Raw genomic sequence first — 14,170 nt, 5'->3', positions numbered from 1 at the left:
AGATATTCATCTCTATTGTAAACACAATTATCCAGCAGCAACTTGAAACACAACAAATTACAGAATACAGTGGTTGCTGACTGTAATCCATTCCAGGACTTTGGTCGGCACCCAATTTGGGCGTGACCACAAGCAAGACTGACTGTGCATGCGCGCACACACACACACACACACAAAATGGCACAGAAGGGGAAATTGCCACAGCTGTGTTTATTTGGTACCTGAGGATGTGTTTGTGACATGAGTGAAACATTTAGCGGATTTTTCGGTCAGCACCCAAATTATTCGTGGTCTGAGCCATTCCCACTGTATCATGTTTGAAGGAAGGTATTTTATGAAAGGGCAGCTGCACTGAAACAAGAATATGTACAGACTGAAGATCTGCACATGTAATTGATAGATTATGCTTTTGTATCTCTCTCTTAATATTCTGGTTTTAGTAACAGTCAACCTTTGCTTGGGTGCTAAAACAGAGGCATCCACACAGCTTAGTTTCTTTATGTTATCAAGCATATACCTCTTAGAACAGAATAACTTTATGTCTTAGTGTTTATGCTTATATGTTCTAAGTTATATTATTAAATTACAAAGCAAGGGCCTTAGACTACTTTATCTGTTCCTCACTCCCACTCCCAGTTCACATTCAGATATTTTGCAATATTAAAAGTTATACACAAACCATACAAAGTTATGAATTACATTACCTAGCAAAGTGAGGGGAAAGGGATTACAGAATGCAGAATTTTTCTTTTTTTTTGTTGGCCCCTTGATTTTATTTCCTCAAACTGAAATAAGTTCACTTTCTTTTTTTTCCTGTGTGCATCTACACACACACAACACTCTGCAAAACTAAGTAAGTTCAGTCTTACCATTGAAAAAAAAAAGGATGGTTTAAATTTGTTTGTTTAATTCCTACCCAATCTTAATCCAAATGAAATCATTAGTTTATTCACTGGTAGGGGAAATCACAAAACAAGTATTTATCATTTTCAGGCTCATGATACCATGATGTTCGAGGACCTGTGACTTACCTAATGCCAATGTTGTTACATATTAACATGTTGCTATTTTTGAAATCACAGATTGGATCGTATTATGGAAGTGTTATCACAACAATTGATATTGACAAGGATACATATACAGATCTTCTTCTGGTGGGAGCACCTATGTACATGGGGACCGAGAAAGAAGAACAAGGCAAGGTGTACATTTATTCTTTAAACAAGGTAATGATTGTTTTAAAAAATCATATGGATTGGGGATTCAAGTGAGAGTTTAACACCAACTGATTGCATGTCTAGGTTATCAAAAGAATTTGTAATAAAAAAAACCAGACGGCTCTTTTTGATAATTATTTCTCTCTTAACAGAAAACCTTTGAATATCAGATGGCACTTGAGCCTGTGAAACAGACTTGCTGTTTGGTGCACAAAGAGAAGGATTGCACAAATCACAACAAAAATGAGCCATGTGGAGCTCGTTTTGGGACATCAATTGCTCCCGTAAAGGATCTCAATCTTGATGGTTTCAATGATATTGTCATAGGTGCTCCTCTAGAAGATGATCATCGAGGGGCTGTGTATGTTTATCATGGAAATGGGAAGAGCATAAAGAAAGAATATGCCCAGGTATGGCTCAGACTCAACTGCTTCATTTGTCTGAAATGGCCTAAGCAGGGTTGGGCTAGAAGACATCCAGGTCCCTTCAAATTCTGTTATTCTATTCTAACTGAGCTTCATTCCAAAACCAAGAGTAGTTTAATTATGGAATTCTTCGCCTCTGGAAAGTTTATCATTTTACAGAAAAGGAAAAATAGTATAAAATACAACATAGTTGTTCTGTACAAGTATATATGCTTATTTTATAAGTAATGTATACATTAATCAATGTCAGAAGTTGATAGGCATTCTCCAGGGATTTTTAACAAATGATTTTATTGAAAGTTTTAGTAAACATAGTAAAAACTAATACAAACTAAACAAAGAGAAAAAAAGAAAAGAAAATTTTAGAAATTTTTGGGAAAAGTGGAAAAAAAGTAGAAGAAAAAAATTAAAAGAAAAAGAAATAAAGACAATAATAAAAAGTGACTTCCACCCTTTATCAACCTAAGTATATGCTAATATATTAATTTTCACCCACTTTTAAAATCACAAATAAAAAGTTTTTCCCCATAGCTTTTTCATCTATGCACAATCCAAAAATTGTCACTTTTTAGTCCTGCTTCATTCCATTAGGAATTATCAGAAGTATCAAATACTTTATTCCCAATCAGTCCAACTTTATATTACTTCTTGCTCTTCACAATGTTTCATCATTTTTTGGCATTCAAGAAGAATTTAAAGCACTCCCCAGTCTCCTTTGTAAATCCCATGTAGAAGCATCATCCAGGTACCTTTCTGGGATTTAGGTAGGACATCATTCCTACATAAATGTCAATGTTTATTCAACATCACATATTTTCTGCAGTGGTAGGGATTTGGGAGAGTTATAAAGGAGCAAGGTCTGGAATCACAAACAATTATCTATTTGTAATACACTCAAGTATATTTTATGGTTGGATGTAATAAAACTGTGCTTCTTTAAAGCGTATTGCTTCTGGTGGAGATGGGGAAAAGATGAAATTTTTTGGACAGTCAATACATGGTGAAATGGATTTAAATGGAGATGGTCTTACAGATGTTACTATTGGAGGCTTAGGAGGAGCAGCCCTTTTCTGGTAGGTGTATTCAAATTTAGGCTTGAAATTCCACCTTGTTATCAGTAATATAACAGTTATATTCCCTAACTGAATTTGTTGTCATATGTGAATGTAACTGAGGGAATAATATCAATTCATAAGGAAGGGTTGAAGTTACGGCATGGTTGGAGAACTTGGCATGATTTTCAGAAGTATTGAAAACCCTAAAGCAGCTGATTGCATTTTGCATGAAATGTTGAATGACTGAATTAAGGACGAGCCTTTAAAACTGGAATACACAATCTAGGAAAATAACATGACTGGGTGGCAGGCTGGCATCTTGAGCAAAAATATGTCACATTGTAGACACAAAAATGGACTCTTTTTTTAGAAACATCAGGAAGTAATGTTAAGTAGGGAGAGAAAATGAAGTTCATTAGGACTGTACAATGTTATTTAAAATGTTTTGGGCTTTACACAAGCATAGGACCTCTCTTATAGTGATGAAAATGTTAAGAAAGTTACTGAGACAATTTCCAGCTTAGTTTTCCCTCTGCATATTCTCAGCTAATTCAGATATCCAGCTCAGATCAAGCACACATGGCGCTAAATATTACAAATGTTGAACATTCTGTAATATTCCTTAATTGTTTTCTTGAATGGTTTTAGGTCTCGAGATGTTGCCCAAGTAAATGCTTCCATGAAATTCATGCCCAACAAAATTGATATTCAGAAGCTCAGTAGTGACATGCAAAAACAAAAGGTGTATATTAACTCCACAATTTGTTTTCAAGTCAGATTAAAGTCGAAAGACACCACAATTAATGAAACAGGTAGGTGGACATCCAGATTTCTGAACTCTGTATAGATGTTTTCTACCGGGAATGTCTACTAGGAGGAGGAGGTGTCAAATATCAAGATGGTGACCCCTAAATTCCATGTCTTTTCTTTTTATGTGTGTCACACATATAACACACATTTTTTTAAAAAGCTTCTATCTTGATTGTTTTGATCCCTTTCCTGAGGATGCTCCTGTATTTATTGTTCAAACCACAGCTGCAATCAAAAATATACTTCTGAACGGTTCTTCAGTAGGCTGCAGAGAGATTTAAATTCTAAGCCATTACTTTGGACATCACTTTGCTGCATAAAAATAAAATAGAACTAATGTTTTAAATGATTTTATAACATTGTATTTCGTATTAGCTAGAAGCTGAAGTAGAGATTCAACGATCCCATTACTTAGAACTTTAATAATGAGGGGGGAAGGGAACAAATAAGTAACCAGTTCAAATGACCTAAAGAAACAAAAGATTCATTAATGATTCAAGTTTCCCTTTTCAAATCCCGTGAGCCTTAACTGCATCATTCAAGATTCAAGAGATAATTTTAGCTATTTATTCTATACAGAATATAGAATACTAAAAAAAAACCTAGTGATGACCTCCAGTGATTTGTCCTAGAACTGAGAAAGAAATAGAGACTAAACTCTATTTAAGAGCACAATAAATAATTGTTTCAGTGTATGTGACACTGTTGCCTCACAATTAGATACACATTCAGTCTATGGCCAAATAATATTTTTTGCACAAATGGTAGGATAGGAAATGTATATTCTTTGTTTAACTTTTGGCCCATTGCCTTTAATTTCACTGAACTGGCCTGCTTCAGCAGATAGCAGCCCTGACTTAATCTGGATTTGGAAGCTAAGAAATATCAGGTCTGGTTAGGACTTAGATGGAGGATCTTCAGAAATTTAAAGTGACTTTCAAAGAATTGAAACATATCCTGGAACAAGCACTAGGAAGCTGTTGCCATGCTCCTACCAAGAAAGCTACATGACCAATTAATGCAAAGGTCTTCAACCCCAAAGCCCAACTTACAGAATTCCCACAATGGAACATAACAACTCTAAGCTACACATACTATATCTGATACCCTCACATTGTATTAATACAGTCTTTAAAACTGGTAGAATTAATGAGCAGCTTTCATACAAAGCTACTATAGAAACTTTTTACATATGAAATTAATTGCTCCTATTTTTGTTCCTAGATATACAGTACTGGCTTACACTTGATTCACAAAGAAAGGTGTCTCGAACACTTTTTGCTGAAACAAATGAACGGAGGATTCAAAAAAACATCACAGTTAGAGGTTCAGAATGCATTAAGCACAACTTCTACATGTTGGCAAGTAAATCATATAAAGTGGCTGTCTCCTTTGTCTATTGCTATAATTGACTTTATCTCAAAGGCAGGGGGTTGGACTAGAAGACCTCCAATGTCCCTTCCAACTCTGCTATTGTATTATTGTATTAAGTCCAAAAGCTCGGAAGACAAAATCTCTGCTCCCAGTGACTGACCCAGATCAGATCGTAGCTTGTTTCTATTGTATTGGTCTATTATAGGGAGCTAATATTGATCTTATTGGGGACAATAGCCCTGTAACTCAATGTTTTCCCACCTACTATTAAATTAAAAATGTAAATTATTATATATGTACTTCCATTATCACAGGCTGTTCAGGATGATTGGTGGCATACTGATATGTGCATGGAGGAAATACCTTAAACATATACAATTTAAATATATATAATCATATGAATCTCTTCCCCTTCTGACTTTCTTTTTCCATTTTCCATTTGCATTATTTTTCCATTTTCCATATGTATTTATAGAAAATTAAATATGGTGGATGGCTGAAGGTCAGAACTTTGGAAATGCAGTATGTGTCATATGTTGAGATGGTAGACCGCCAATTGATGGGCTGAATTGTGGGGGACAAGTTTCTAGCAAATGGATGATTTTTCTGGCCATGTCCTCTATATCGTTTACTTCCAACATACCTGAAAGGGTGGCAGCACTTAATTAACCATGGCTAGTTTTGTAATAATTCTAGAAAAGATCATGAGCACTTCCATATTTTGCCAAGACAGCAACATATATGTCTCAAAGAATTTGATTTGATTCAAGGGAATCTACCTTTACATAGTTTTTTCACCCATTTCCTACTGCAAATAACTTCCTTCTTGAAACAGATGCAATTAAAGAATAATCAATTAGACCTGTATTTAATGAAAGGCCATTGCCAACACAGAAAATTAACACATGAAATTTTGTGTATGCATAAATGTTTGTGGTTTCCAGGTTTACAAGACACAACAATATCTCATTAGTTACAAATAAAAACTTGGAAAGGAAATATTTTAATTTTTCCCAAGCAACAAGATTTAAACTTAGGCGTGTCAAATTCACATCATCATGGTGGTGTCACGTGATATATTGGGACTTTCCCCCCTTTCCTAAACCGGGTGTGGTTTGCAGCGTGAGATGCATCCGGCCCGCAGGCTGGCAGTTTGATAGCCCTGAGCTAAATAATTCCTTCTGCTGTCACTGTTGTCATCAATATCTTCTTCATCATCACCACCATTGTTTTTGAATGCTTATTAGCTAATGATGGGTAGGACTGCTAAGGCTTGAAAGCATTAATTTTTAGTGAAACTTGTAACTTGTGAGAAAAAAGTAATTGTTGGGTGTTAACCTCTTAATACGAAAATTATACTAGTTGGCTTATTTTCTTCCATCCAGACAGTCGATCTCATACCATTCAGAGGGCCCTTCTATTATGGAACCCAGATCTCTGCATTCAAATCAATATTAATCCATGCTATGTCTACTTTGCTTTTGATATTGCTTGCCCTCAATGTCTTTTAATCCTTAGCTATTATATATCACAGAATTATATATCACACTATTATCTTATGCAAATAAATATCTCTCAGTTATGTCAGTTCTAATAATCAGTTTCTCTATGGTTTTCTTTAATCCACCTTATGTCACTGTCAATTCTTCTTGCATCAGCCTTCACAGCTCAAATTTATAATCCACTAGATGTCATCCTCTCCTCAGTATCACTTTCCATTCCATCAATCACAATCAGTAATCACAGCAGACCCAGGGGCAAAGACAGAACAAAGTGGTGGTGGGGGGGGGGGGATAAGAGAATTTTCCAACCACTCCAAAACAGTTCTTTTTCTACTGTTCCCTGTCCAGTTCCAACTCCTGAGGAGAGCAAGTACTGTATAGTAGAATATCCCTCCCCCCCACCCAAAAAAAACTTGAGCTCTTCGTTACCTGGATTTATTGTTCACGATTGAGACTCTGTTCAAAGTTCAGCTATTCTTTGAAAAGAAAAAAGAGCAGAAAAAAAGAGCAAAAAGGAGGAAAAAAATGACCAGCCCGACACTTATACAATCTTTTATGTGCTTTTCAGGTCTTCTCAACAGCTCCAATTGTAAATGCCAGCTTTTGGTGCTTTGTCCTGACTTCCCTATCGGGTTTCCCTCTATAGCCACTTCCCTTCTAATTATTCACGCTGCAGCTTTCAGGTCTCTGCCTCAGCTCTCACTGCTTTTCGGCAAGAATCTGAATTGTAAAAACAGTCTTCACCACAGAGCCTTTTTCTTTCTAGCTCACCCACTCCATCAGTTTCATGTTGTCCTCCTTTTTTGGGTTGTCAATGATAACAAATGCCTCAATTTCAACTGCTTTCTCTATTCGCTTCCCACATATGCGGTCACCATCGCTCCAGTCCTGTCCAAGTGACAGGATAGATCCTTGTCCATTTAGTGGGTTTCTCTTACCCACTGGGGGGGGGGGGTTGCATCACCACCCCAGTATCTTCAGAGTTTCCACCTGAATCTGCCGATCCCTTCAGGTTCCGCAGTGCTCAAAAATGAGCCCAAACGAAGAAGTTTGGGTTACAGGTTATGGGAGTTCCTCAACCCCAGCATGATGACGTCACTGCAGGAAGTCCTTTCACCATACTTTCTAGACATTCTTGGCCCAGGCCAAAATGGAAAACGTTTTTCTCTGCCAATTTTCAGGAACTATATCTTTAAAGTCTATTGTTTATGACAACCAAATCTGCCTAGCAACACATGCAATTGTGAGGGACATATTCCATGCTTACTAGATAATTTTCAGTTTTGAGATAGATTTCATTGTTATAAATATATATTTCTTTTTCTTTCTTTTCTTTCTGTATTTATATATTTATGCAGTTTTAATTATAGACTAGGTGGAGGTCCCTTCCTTCATATATCACCCTGTATTTATATGAAAAATAAAGAGGAATCCTGATTAGAATGGAGCCTTATTAAATGTAGAGATTCAGATTGTCCGTTTCTTGTTCTTGAAAAAAGAGAAAATTCTAATGCCTGATTTGCTTTGCATTTTCTTCCAGGGCAAGCCTGACTTTCGTGACCCTATAAAGGTTTTGTTGGAGTTTAATTTTTCTGACCCCGAGAGCGGACCCATCCTTGACAGTGAGCTACCCAATTCAGTAGCTGAATATGTAAGTCACTACAATGTGGAAAAAATTAACTTCTGTGTTACCCTATAGAGTTACATAGTGTATTAAGGATGACATTTGATCTTCTACATGTGAGTTGACTCACTCCATCTACCCTCACTCATTTCAGTCCTCTCTTCAAGCCAACTTATTCCAAAGATGAGAAGGGCCATAGCAGAAATGCAACATTCAAACATCAGGATAGACTAGAGAGGTCACTTAGAGCTGGTCACTCTAGAGGTCACCCCTAGAGAGGTCGCTCGATCTACCCCCACTCATTTCAGTCCTCTCTTCAAGCCAACTTGTTCCAAAGATGAGAAGGGCCATAGCAGAAATGCAACATTCAAAAATCAGTATAGACTAGAGAGGTCACTTAATTTTTCCCAAAATAAAGAAGTAAATGGTATTGTTATGTTGGGTCCTGTATTGGTAAAATAAAACATGCTTGACTAAATATGGCCATTTGCCTATTCTATAATAAATTTCTATTTGCTTTCTCCATTCTTGAACACAACCAATGCCTTTCTGTGGTAGGAGAAGAAGATATTTCAGCCACATTCTTCCTCAGTATTCTCTTGATGGGGTTATGGCTATGCAAGCATGTATACATACCTTGGGCTTGCTATCAGAAATTTTATGGAAATCTTGGAGCACAGCTCTTCTACAAATTCATATTAGGAATTCGATGACACTATTAAAAACTAGTCAGGACGTTCCAGAATTCAGGACAATGACCAGAAGGGAAAGGGAGATGGGTTTGAATAATGTGTAGTCTTTTCATTGCTGATCAAGAATTCCTTGCAGATCCATTTCACAAAAGATTGTGGAAACAAGAACAAATGTATCACTGATCTACAGCTGACTGCTAACGCAACCATTGGAGGAAGCAGGTAAGTCAAATGAAACACAAACTCTATCTCTATCTCTCCGTTTCTCTGCTTCTCTCTATTTTCTAATTGAATGTTCTGTTTAAAATATGATTTAAAGAGTTAGGTAATGCTAAAGGTAAAGGTTTACCCTCGCACATATGTGCTAGTCATTCCTGACTCGGGGGGGGGGGGCAGTGCTCATCTTTGTTTCAAAGCCGAAGAGCCAGTGCTGTCCGAAGATGTCTCCGTGGTCATGTGGCCGGCATGACTAAATGCCGAAGGCATACAGAACGCTGCTACCTTCCCACCAAAGGTGGTCCCTATTTTTAAACTTGCATTTTTACATGCTTTCGAACTCCTAGGTTGGAAGAAGCTGGGACAAGTAACGGGAGCTCACTCTGTTATGCGGTAGGGATTCAAACTGCCGAACTGCCAACCTTTCTGATCACAAGCTCAGCATCTTAGCCACTGAGCCAACATGTCCCCAATTTTAAAGAGTTAAATATAACCAAAATAGAAATAAAAGCAATGGTAGGTCATTATCCTGATCAATGCATAAAAATTATTAAAAATCTAAAGTAGACTAAAGTAGACATGGAAAATGCTTGATAGTTGGCCAACATAGCAGCCCCTTATTTTTTCCTTGTATCACTGGGCTGATAAGTCACATGAGCACTCTGAGCCTCCAAAATAAATGATGCGGGGAGAGGGGAAGAGACAGAAAGGGAAACAGTTGGGATGACACTTACCATATAGGCTATATACTCTTGCAAGGTCATTAGGGGACTGTAGACTAACATATATAAAGAACGGTTAAAAGAATTGAGTATATCTAGTTTAACGAAAAGAAGGATTATGAGTGACATGATCACAGTGTTCCAATATTCTAAGGGGTTTCCCCAGAGAAATTGCAGTCAATGTATTCTCTAAAGCAGCTGAAGGCAGGACAAGAAGCAATGGATGGAAACTAATCAAGGAGAGAAGTAACCTAGAACTAAGATAAATTTTCTGATAGTTAGAACAATTAATCAGTAGAATGACTTGCCTCCAGAGGTTATGGTCTCCAACACTGGAAATTTTTAAGAATATGTTGGATAACCATTTGTCTGAAGTGGTGTAGAGTTTCCTGCCTAAGCAAGGGGTTGGACTAGAAGACCTCCAAGGTCCCTTCCAACTCTCTTATTTTGTCACTTGGAGTTTTGGTCTTTCTTACCATTATTTGCAGCTCCTTAACTGTCAAGAATTATTTACAGGCTGCTGGAGGGGACCATATTCCTATTTTAGAAGACGGGTGCACTTTTCAATGAGAAGGTACAGCGAAAGCAAAACATAAGCAGAAACATATCTAAAGGTCTCTATGTGTTCCTGGGCATGCATTCAAAATTAAGAGTTCTCCATGCTATCATTGAGAAAGACAGACTGTTGTAGCAGGAACACCCATTTTTTTGAAATATGGAATTGCTTTTGATAACAAACATAATTTCATGGATCTAAACATGGGGTCATTCGTGGGGCAATATTAAAGAATTCCTTCTAGCTATCTCCTTCTTGGGAAAAGATAAAAATTCTCTTCTCTCCAACAGTATTTCTGTGTAATTAGGATGCAATTAGGAATGTTGTGACATTAGGGAGGTTATGTTTCCTCCCATCCCATCATTCCATTCATAATTTTCATATTTGGGCCACTAATGGATTGCAGATGCATGCCAAAATCTGGGTCTCTCACAATGTGGCAAAGCAACAGTAATTGCCTGGAAATGTAAATATCAGAAATATGTACAAAATGCATTTCCCTCTTACTTGCAATCACATAATAAAAGTGCATAAGGAGAATAGAAGCCAGTGTTTATGACAACTTTTTTGTGACAAATGAATAGGTTTTTAAATTGTTTTTCAATCTTGTTTTTTAATCTTGTTTTTACTTTTAAGTCAGTTTGTTTAGTGGTTTCTGTATATTCTTGATTATTACTATGTATGCCATCCAGATGGGCTGCATTTAATGTGATTAAATAAATCAACATGATTTATGTTTGGGAAAAGGTAAATTCAGCCAAACTGAATAGGACAGGAGTGTTCACACTTAGTTGCTGATTGATCATCTGAATTGTGACAAGGAATGGGCAGCAGTAGCTCTAAATACTGTGTAATCACAAAGAACATCTGAGTGTTTTAAAATTGTTTTTCAATCTTGTTTTTTAATCTTGTTTTTACTTTTAAGTCAGTTTGTTTAGTGGTTTCTGTATATTCTTGATTATTACTATGTATGCCATCTATGTATGTGATCTGCAAGACATGGGTTAACTACACATAATCTTAAGAAGTTATTGTCTGTGGAGATTCTCAATCATCCAGTTCATAGTTGTCTCAAAGCAGGGGTGGGCTTCAAAAATTTCAGCAATGGTTTCTCTGCCCCGTTGCTGGGTGGGCGTGACCATGGTGGGCGTGGTCTATTCGGCCTTCCACACTATGGAAGGGGGCATTTTCATCTTCCCCAGGCTCCTGAAGCTTTCCTTGAGCCTCTGGGAGGGTGAAAACTGCTTCCCCCTGGCTCCAAAAGTCCTCTGGAGGCCAGAAACAGGATTGTTTCCAGCCTTCCGGAACTTCCAGGAGGCCCATTTTTCCCCCTCCCCAAGTTTCTGCGTGGGCCCTGCACTTACCTTGCATCCAAAACGGGCCACGTGGAGACTCCTGGGAGGGGAGGGTGGGCGGGACCAGCCAGGGATAGGATTTGGAAGTTCTCCGAACCAGCCATAACATTAGCTACGGGTTCTCCCAAACCTGGGTGAACCCGTAACAGCCCATCCCTGCTCAAAGGTGCTTTTTTCTTCAAAAGGCAACTGGACTGTTTTTTCCTGGAGGAAGAGGAGGAGGAAGAAGAAAATGTTTTGGTTCTCATTCAAGAAACTTCACCATTGCACTGCAAATTTCCCTACTCCATTTATGGTTGAGTGTTTGTAGAAAAGGGGGAAATCATAGTATGTGGTGTCACATCACAGTTATTTTGCAAAACTAAACATTACTTGGGAGAAAGTTAAAATAGTAAGCTGTTGTTTTTAGCAATGTAATGTAATGTCAAGCTTACACTTTTTCTTTTTTAATTCTAGAATGATTAAGTAATAAAATTTTATCCCATTTCTAACAGTAAATAGATATTATAACAATCCATTTTAAGGCTCCACAATCCATGTGACTCTGCAACTGTCCAAAAAATGTCCACCTAATTTTCTGAGGGGGTTTTCCACTTTATTATATGCTGCTGACTTAATATAAGATATAGTTTAAGATGTAAAAAGCAAGAGCTGTGTTACACTTGTTTATGATCTGTGCTCTTTATCTTTTTTTTACATTTTTCAGTTTATCTCCATTCATCATCAAACAGAATAATTTGAAATTCTGGGTCCAAATGTTGGTCAGAAATAAAAAAGATAGCGCTTACAATACGAGAGTCTATGTGCAACATTCTCCAAATATTATTTTTTCTGGACTTGAGGTAAATATTTTTAAATTATCATCTTCTTGTGAGGGGAGAAAAGTAATGCAAATCTATTTGCTTAGGATAGCTTTAGAGAAATTAGGATTAGTTCCTGTGATGTTCATAATTGATTTTCCTACATTCCAGCTTTACACTGATGTTTATTTATTATATACTACTTCATAACCTGGCATTGCCCAGGTATTTATTTATAGGGGGGAAATGTCCAGACCAAATGTAATTTCTAATGTTGGATTTTCCCCGTTACCAAAGGGAGCCCCCTTGTGGAGTACTGTGAAGCCATTACCATGGCAACTCCACTGCGCTGCACAGTAGAAACCATTTTACGGCAGTACAGTAAAAGCTGTTTTAAGGCACAACAGGCTGTATCATAGCAGAATACATACCCCGAGGGGTTTTATGGATGTCTGACCCACACAATATTTGTTTCCAGAGAGTAAGTCATCTGTGTACCAAGTTTAGTTGAAATTGCTGGAGGTGTTCCAGAGTTATGCTGGAACATACACATCAGGGGTGGGTTCCTGCCAGTTCTAACCTCTTCTATAGAAGAGGTTCCACAAATCTACAGTGGTGTTTAGAACCGGTTCCAGCTCCCTCCCCCCGCCCGTCCGCACATCATCAAGATGAAGAGCAAGAGGAGGAATTCTGGGAGTTGAAGTCCACAAGTCTTAAAGCTGTCAAGTTTGAACACCCCTGGGGTTTTTTTTTTCTAAAGGTTTAGGGATGCAAGGGTCTTGTAACTTGACAGCTTTAAGACTTGCTTACATCAAATGCCAGAGTTTCTGAGCCAACATTTTGGTTGCTAAGCAAGAACGTTGTTAAGTGAGTTTCATCACATTTTACAAGTTGGCCATGCCCACCCAGCCACATGACTGCCAAGCCACTCCCACCCAGTCACATGGCTGGCAAGCCACTCGCACCCAGTCACATGGCTGGCAAGCCACTCCCACCTGGTCACATGGCCGGCAAGCCACTCCCACAAAGCAGGCTACACCTGCAGAAGAGGTTCTAAAAAAATTTGAAACCCACCACTGAGACAGAAACACAGACACACACACACCACCACCACCACCATTTAGATATATATATATAGAGAGAGATTTTCTTATGAAGCCCTAGAAGGCATATGGGGTCCAATCTCTTATATATATATATATTTCCACAAAAAAACCCCATTCTATGAGGAATATTTATTATAATACTGTGCTTACATAATATGACAATATATTGTTCCCATGCAAACAATCCTGTGGAGATTTCAAAGATGGGTAACCATTATCATGAGAGGAAAATGTTGATTAAAAATAATAATTGATCTAAGCCACAGTGCTAGGAATGCTAGCAGACCCTGTTTAATCCAGTGACACTTAGTTTTGAGCGGATATACGAAGCAATTGTACAACCTGTAGCCAGAAAGCCTTGGATTTGAATCCACATTGCTTCTCATAGTTTAATGTTATGAAGAGGAAAATTATAGAATGCAGTAAATAGAGAAGCTATCCTGTTAATTGTATTTCATTAATATAATTTAGTTTTCTCTCCCATTTTTTGTCACTTTCTGCATACTTTTCAGGGGAAAATGTGCCTGTCTGGTGTATAAGACTGCACTGAATCTCATGGATGATTTTATTTCCTTTAAAATTGCATCAAATGCCTTATTGAGATTAAGAGTTAATCAAGACCTGCATGTTAAATGTGTGAATGTTTGTATTTCTATTTAAGAATAAGGAACATGAGGATTAAATCCATATCAGGGCCATAGCAGATGGAGAGAGAA

At 37.6% G+C, this 14,170-nt stretch overlaps 1 protein-coding gene across 1 annotated transcript in view; it reads left to right on the top strand.

The window, feature by feature from the left end:
- Nucleotides 1–14,170, top strand: part of ITGA1 (integrin subunit alpha 1) — a 92,518-nt gene that overhangs the window by 54,794 nt on the left and 23,554 nt on the right. The window contains exons 13-20 of the mRNA XM_032213140.1: nt 1,083–1,226; nt 1,370–1,627; nt 2,585–2,715; nt 3,346–3,509; nt 4,732–4,868; nt 7,924–8,034; nt 8,836–8,921; nt 12,255–12,390. Of these exons, the coding sequence (XP_032069031.1) occupies nt 1,083–1,226; nt 1,370–1,627; nt 2,585–2,715; nt 3,346–3,509; nt 4,732–4,868; nt 7,924–8,034; nt 8,836–8,921; nt 12,255–12,390 (1,167 nt within the window). The remainder of the gene's footprint in view (nt 1–1,082; nt 1,227–1,369; nt 1,628–2,584; nt 2,716–3,345; nt 3,510–4,731; nt 4,869–7,923; nt 8,035–8,835; nt 8,922–12,254; nt 12,391–14,170) is intronic.

The sequence above is a fragment of the Thamnophis elegans genome, chromosome 3 (genome assembly GCF_009769535.1).
Source record: "Thamnophis elegans isolate rThaEle1 chromosome 3, rThaEle1.pri, whole genome shotgun sequence".
NCBI classification, from domain to species: domain Eukaryota; kingdom Metazoa; phylum Chordata; class Lepidosauria; order Squamata; family Colubridae; genus Thamnophis; species Thamnophis elegans.
The sequence above is the reverse complement of the archived record's forward strand: the minus strand, read 5'-3'. Positions and strand labels throughout refer to the sequence as shown.